The 7,088-nt window shown below is 40.9% G+C and overlaps 1 protein-coding gene across 1 annotated transcript in view; it reads right to left on the reverse strand.

Moving 5' to 3' along the window:
• LOC117519684 overlaps window positions 1-3,196 on the reverse strand; it is an 18,751-nt gene extending 15,555 nt beyond the window's left edge. The window contains exons 1-2 of the mRNA XM_034180948.1: window positions 3,000-3,196; window positions 1,937-1,987 (exon numbers count right to left, since the gene is read on the reverse strand). Of these exons, the coding sequence (XP_034036839.1) occupies window positions 1,937-1,987; window positions 3,000-3,196 (248 nt within the window). The remainder of the gene's footprint in view (window positions 1-1,936; window positions 1,988-2,999) is intronic.
• Window positions 3,197-7,088: the final 3,892 nt, after the last annotated feature.

Raw genomic sequence — 7,088 nt, forward strand, 5'->3', positions numbered from 1 at the left:
CGCTCCCAGGTGCCGTCGTCAGCCTGTTTCAAGCTTAAAACCTCCACATTTCAGGCTCTATTGGTCCAGGACGTCGTGAGAGAACAGAGAAGTTTCAGAAGAAGTCGGTTTCAGCATTTTATCCGGATATTCCACTGTTAAAGGAGATTTTTTTAATGAAAGACGTCCGCACGTCGGGATGCAGCCGGCGCGGTGCGGCGGCACAGGAAAAAAACACCTCCGTGTTGATAACCATTTGTAAAATCCAGGCGGCTTTTGATGGCTTTCAATGGAGTGAGTATATGAGAAATTGTTTAACAGCTGGACATGTTCCAAGTTGTCCTTAAGGCTTCCAACAGAGGTGTTTTTACTGTGGCGGAGCGTCGCAGTGGCTGCGAGCCGACGCTGCAATCCGTCCGCACGTCTTTCATTAAAAAAATCTCCTTTAACAGTGGAATATCCGGATAAAATGCTGAAACCGACTTCTTCTGAAACTTCACTCTCTCTCACAATGTCCTGGATCAATAGAGCCTGAAATGTGGAGGTTTTCAGCTTGAAACAGGCTGACGATGGCGCCTGAGAGCGCTGCGAGACATCTCGCACCGTGGGTCCTTAAAGTCCTTAAAGCGACAGTATCACCTCAAAATCTCTCATCAGCCGTTAAAATTTTCACCGAAAACCAGCTTAATTTTTCGAACCGTGTCCACTTCGATGTGTCTCACAGGTTTAGAAAAAATTTTGATCAAACAAAGCGCCAGTCTCTCAGCAACTTCTCAGACAAAGGAATTCCGACGAGGGGCAGGACGACTCCTCCCACAAGGAGTGCTCACAGGCGAATGACGTCCCCGACAGGCGTGGAAAAACTCACGCATGTGCACGAGGGTTCAAGCATGTCTGACGTAAAAACATATGAATGAAATCTATATAGTTTTTGAAAAAAATAAAAAGGACCTATACTTTATTGACAGCCCTCGTATACATACATTTTATATACACCCCTGTTTTTATGTACCGTTTTTATTTAGTTATTATGGTGGTGAATAAAGAATAAAGAATACAGACATACACACATACAGACATACACCTACAGACATACACAAATACAAACATACAAACATACTCACATACACACATACAGGCATGCACATACACACATACAGACCTAAACATACAGACATACAAATACATACATACACACATACAGACATACGTACAGTACATGCACACATACAAACTTACAAATACATACATACACACCTACGTACAGTACATACACACATACAGACTTACAAATACATACATACACACATACAGACATACATACATACAGATATACAGCACAAACATGCACACACACACACACACACAGGCAGACATATATACAGTATACTCACAGAATAACAGAAGTAGGAGCTTCATGATGGACATAAGCACCTTCACCGTGTGGGACCTGAAACACAGCAGTGATGCTTCATTCTTCTCTCACATGCACGACTAAAAATAAATCAACCTTTTACATGATTTAAATATTAACATCAGTTACACATCATCAGAATGTTGTCAAATAACATAATTTTCTCGTGGTTTTCAAAAAAATAAATACAGGAAAATTATAATATTAAAATTTACATAATAAAATGTATATTCTTTATGCTTCTCAATTTGAAATGGAAGAAAGTTGTGTCATTTGGACACATTCTAATATATTTGTGTATATTTGTATTTGTTTCAGTGCTGGTGGGATTTTCCTTTCAAGATTCCTCTACAGGAGAAACAGATCCAAAGTCATCTCACCATTTTTCTTTCTCTTTCACATTTTCATCAAACACACACACACACACACACACACACACACACACACACACACACACACACACACACACACACACACACACACACGCAGTAATTTGTCCTGCAGATTTTAAAGTAAGAGGTGAGGAGAGGTGGAAGGTGTTACCTGCTCCAGGAGATGAATTTGTAGAAGCGGGTTTCCTGGACTTGACGTTCACTTGACACACAAAGGCTGAGGTTCAATAATGACTTTTGGTGATGAGCTCCATTGTTTTATACATGAGAAGATCTTGATAACATGAACAGGAACTGATTTATCTGATGCTTTTTATCACCCTGCTTCTCTTTTATTTCACAACCTCATTTATCAGAAAACTGGCATCAAACTGCTCAAAGTCATAAGTCAAAGGTCAAAATCATCGCTGGTTCTGGTTCCTTCGGACTGCAGCTTCCTGTTTCAACAGCAGCCCAGTCTGGGTCTCCACACTCCAGGCCTCCTCAGCGTCTCCAAATTCTGTTGCACATTTGTCTTTTCAATCAATCAATCAATCAATTTTTTTTATATAGCGCCAAATCACAACAAACAGTTGCCCCAAGGCGCTTTATATTGTAAGGCAAGGCCATACAATAATTATGTAAAACCCCAACGGTCAAAACGACCCCCTGTGAGCAAGCACTTGGCTACAGTGGGAAGGAAAAACTCCCTTTTAACAGGAAGAAACCTCCAGCAGAACCAGGCTCAGGGAGGGGCAGTCTTCTGCTGGGACTGGTTGGGGCTGAGGGAGAGAACCAGGAAAAAGACATGCTGTGGAGGGGAGCAGAGATCGATCACTAATGATTAAATGCAGAGTGGTGCATACAGAGCAAAAAGAAAAAGAAACAGTGCATCATGGGAACCCCCCAGGTAATCTAACTTAGGTAGTTTCAAAATTGAGTAATCAGTAAAGTAATAAGTTATTTTTTCATGGAGTAATCATTTTCAAAGTAACTATGGGAACACTGGTCAGCACATACCTTTAGTGTTCTTCCTGAAACACCATCAGGGCCAGTTGCTTTATTGCAGTTGGTATTTAGAAGTGTTGTCTTTACCTGATAGGTCTGGAGAGTGAGTTAAATGTGTCTGGTCCCCTGATGGACCTGGAACGGTCTTCAAAGAGGGCAAAGAATAAGAGAGGGAGGGGTCAGTGGAGTTGGGGTGACTGTTGCTCTGCTTGTTGTCAGTGATGTACCTTTCGCCTTGCCACGTGGCACTGAAGTTGTCTTCAATGTTTCGCTTGTACTCTTGTTTGACCAATGCAATGCCTCTGTGTAGGTTGACCCTTGCCCTCCTGTACTCTTCCCTGTCTCCTGATCTCAGTGCTGTGTCCCAGGCTCTGAGCAGTTTCTGGAAGCTGTTGTTGAACCAGGGTTTCTGAATTGGTAACATTTTGATCTTTCTTTTTTTTTTTTCTAGTTGCAGTGTCTGCGCAGAAGTTGATGTAAGATAGGAATGTGGTGGTGTAGTGCCCAATGTCTGGGTGTTCCAAGATCTCCCACCTGGTGTCACTAAAACAGTCCTGCAAGGCTGAAGAAACTTCCTCAGCTGCACTGTCTTGATGTATGGTTTTGTTCTGCTGATGAGAGGTTTGTAGGTTTGGGTTTGGAGCAGGGATAAGTAGTCCGACTGTCCAAGATGAGGCAAGAAGTGGGTCTTATAAGCTCCGGGAACATTTCTGTAGATCTGGTCCAATGTTTTATTCTTCCTTGTTTTATTGTCCTACTGGGGGAACGCCCAGGACATTTTCAATCAATCAATCAACTTTTTTCTTGTATAGCGCCAAATCACAACAAACAGTTGCCCCAAGGCGCTCCACATTGCAAGGCAAGGCCATACAATAATTATGAAACACAGTCTACGTCTAAAGCAACATAACCAAGGGATGGTCCAGGGTCACCCGATCCAGCCCTAACTATAAGCCTTAGCGAAAAGGAAAGTTTTAAGCCTAATCTTAAAAGTAGAGAGGGTATCTGTCTCCCTGATCTGAATTGGGAGCTGGTTCCACAGGAGAGGAGCCTGAAAGCTGAAGGCTCTGCCTCCCATTCTACTCTTACAAACCCTAGGAACTACAAGTAAGCCCGCAGTCTGAGAGCGAAGCGCTCTAATGGGGTAATATGGTACTACGAGGTCCCTAAGATAAGATGGGACCTGATTATTCAAAACCTTATAAGTAAGAAGAAGAATTTTAAATTCTATTCTAGCATTAACAGGAAGCCAATGAAGGGAGGCCAACACGGGTGAGATATGCTCTCTCCTGCTAGTCCCCGTCAGTACTCTAGCTGCAGCATTCTGAACCAACTGAAGGCTTTTTAGGGAACTTTTAGGACAACCTGATAATAATGAATTACAATAGTCCAGCCTAGAGGAAATAAATGCATGAATTAGTTTTTCAGCATCACTCTGAGACAAGACCTTTCTGATTTTAGAGATATTGCGTAAATGCAAAAAGGGCAGTCCTACATATTTGTTTAATATGCGCTTTGAATGACATATCCTGATCAAAAATAACTCCAAGATTTCTCACAGTATTACTAGAGATCAGGGAAATGCCATCCAGAGTAACGATCTGGTTAGACACCATGCTTCTAAGATTTGTGGGGCCAAGTACAATAACTTCAGTTTTATCTGAGTTTAAAAGCAGGAAATTAGAGGTCATCCATGTCTTTATGTCTGTAAGACAATCCTGCAGTTTAGCTAATGGTGCGTATCCTCTGGCTTCATGGATAGATAAAGCTGGGTATCATCTGCGTAACAATGAAAATTTAAGCAATACCGTCTAATAATACTGCCCAAGGGAAGCATGTATAAAGTGAATAAAATTGGTCCTAGCACAGAACCTTGTGGAACTCCATAATTAACTTTAGTCTGTGAAGAAGATTCCCCATTACATGAACAAACTGTAATCTATTAGACAAATATGATTCAACCACCGCAGCGCAAGTGCCTTTAATACCTATGACATGCTCTAATCTCTGTAATAAAATTTTATGGTCAACAGTATCAAAAGCAGCACTGAGGTCCAACAGAACAAGCACAGAGATAAGTCCACTGTCCGAAGCCATAAGAAGATCATTTGTAACCTTCACTAAATGCTGTTTCTGTACTATGATGAATTCTAAAACCTGACTGAAACTCTTCAAATAGACCATTCCTCTGCAGGTGATCAGTTAGCTGTTTTACAACTACCCTCTCAAGAATCTTTGAGAGAAAAGGAAGGTTGGAGATTGGCCTATAATTAGCTAAGATAGCTGGGTCAAGTGATGGCTTTTTAAGTAATGGTTTAATTACTGCCACCTTAAAGGCCTGTGGTACATAACCAACTAACAAAGATAGATTGATCATATTTAAGATTGAAGCATTAAATAATGGTAGGACTTCCTTGAGCAGCCTGGCAGGAATGGGGTCTAATAAGCATGTTGATGGTTTGGATGAAGTAACTAATGAAAATAACTCAGACAGAACAATCGGAGAGAAAGAGTCTAACCAAATACCGGCATCACTGAAAGCAGCCAAAGATAACGATACATCTTTGGGATGGTTATGAGTAATTTTTTCTCTAATAGTCAAAATTTTGTTAGCAAAGAAAGTCATGAAGTCATTACTAGTTAAAGTTAATGGAATACTCAGCTCAATAGAGCTCTGACTCTTTGTCAGCCTGGCTACAGTGCTGAAAAGAAACCTGGGGTTGTTCTTATTTTCTTCAATTAGTGATGAGTAGAAAGATGTCCTAGCTTCACAAAGGGCTTTCTTATAGAGCAACAAACTCTTTTTCCAGGCTAAGTGAAGATCTTCTAAATTAGTGAGACGCCATTTCCTCTCCAACTTACGGGTTATCAGCTTTAAGCTACGAGTTTGTGAGTTATACCACGGAGTCAGACACTTCTGATTTAAAGCTCTCTTTTTCAGAGGAGCTACAGCATCCAAAGTTGTCTTCAATGAGGATGTAAAACTATTGACAAGATACTCTAACTCCCTTACAGAGTTTAGGTAGCTACTCTGCTCTGTGTTGGTATATGACATTAGAGAACATAAAGAAGGAATCATATCCTTAAACCTAGTTACAGCGCTTTCTGAAAGACTTCTAGTGTAATGAAACTTATTCCCCACTGCAGGGTAGTCCATCAGGGTAAATGTAAATGTTATTAAAAAATGATCAGACAAAAGGGAGTTTTCAGGGAATACTGTTAAGTCTTCTATTTCCATACCATAAGTCAGAACAAGATCTAAAATATGATTAAAGTGGTGGGTGGACTCATTTACTTTTTGAGCAAAGCCGATAGAGTCTAATAATAGATTAAATGCAGTGTTGAGGCTGTCATTCTCAGCATCTGTGTGGATGTTAAAATCGCCCACTATAATTATCTTATCTGAGCTAAGCACTAAGTCAGACAAAAGGTCTGAAAATTCACAGAGAAACTCACAGTAACGACCAGGTGGACGATAGATAATAACAAATAAAACTGGTTTTTGGGACTTCCAATTTGGATGGACAAGACTAAGAGACAAGCTTTCAAATGAATTAAAGCTCTGTCTAGGTTTTTGATTAATTAATAAGCTGGAATGGAAGATTGCTGCTAATCCTCCACCTCGGCCCGTGCTACGAGCATTCTGACAGTTAGTGTGACTCGGGGGTGTTGACTCATTTAAACTAACATATTCATCCTGCTGTAACCAAGTTTCTGTTAGGCAGAATAAATCAATACGTTGATCAATTATTATATCATTTACCAACAGGGACTTAGAAGAAAGAGACCTAATGTTTAATAGACCACATTTAACTGTTTTAGTCTGTGGTGCAATTGAAGGTGCTATATTATTTTTTCTTTTTGAATTTTTATGCTTAAATAGATTTTTGCTAGTTATTGGTGGTCTGGGAGCAGGCACCGTCTCTACGGGGATGGGGTAATAGGGGGATGGCAGGGGGAGAGAAGCTGCAGAGAGGTGTATAAGACCACAGCTCTGCCTCCTGGTCCCAACGCTAGACAGTCACAGTTTGGAGGATCCCAAAAAATTGGCCAGATTTCTAGAAATGAGAGCTGCTCCCTCTAAAGTGGGATGGATGCCGTCTCTCCTAACAAGACCAGGTTTTCCCCAGAAGCTTTGCCAATTATCAATGAAGCCCACCTCATTTTTTGGACACCACTCAGACAGCCAGCAATTCAAGGAGAACATGCGGCTAAACATGTCACTCCCGGTCTGATTGGGGAGGGGCCCAGAGAAAACAACAGAGTCCGACATTGTTTTTGCAAAGTTACACACCGATTCAATGTTAATTTTAGTG

This window comes from Thalassophryne amazonica, chromosome 11 (genome assembly GCF_902500255.1).
Source record: "Thalassophryne amazonica chromosome 11, fThaAma1.1, whole genome shotgun sequence".
In the NCBI taxonomy this organism is placed as follows: domain Eukaryota; kingdom Metazoa; phylum Chordata; class Actinopteri; order Batrachoidiformes; family Batrachoididae; genus Thalassophryne; species Thalassophryne amazonica.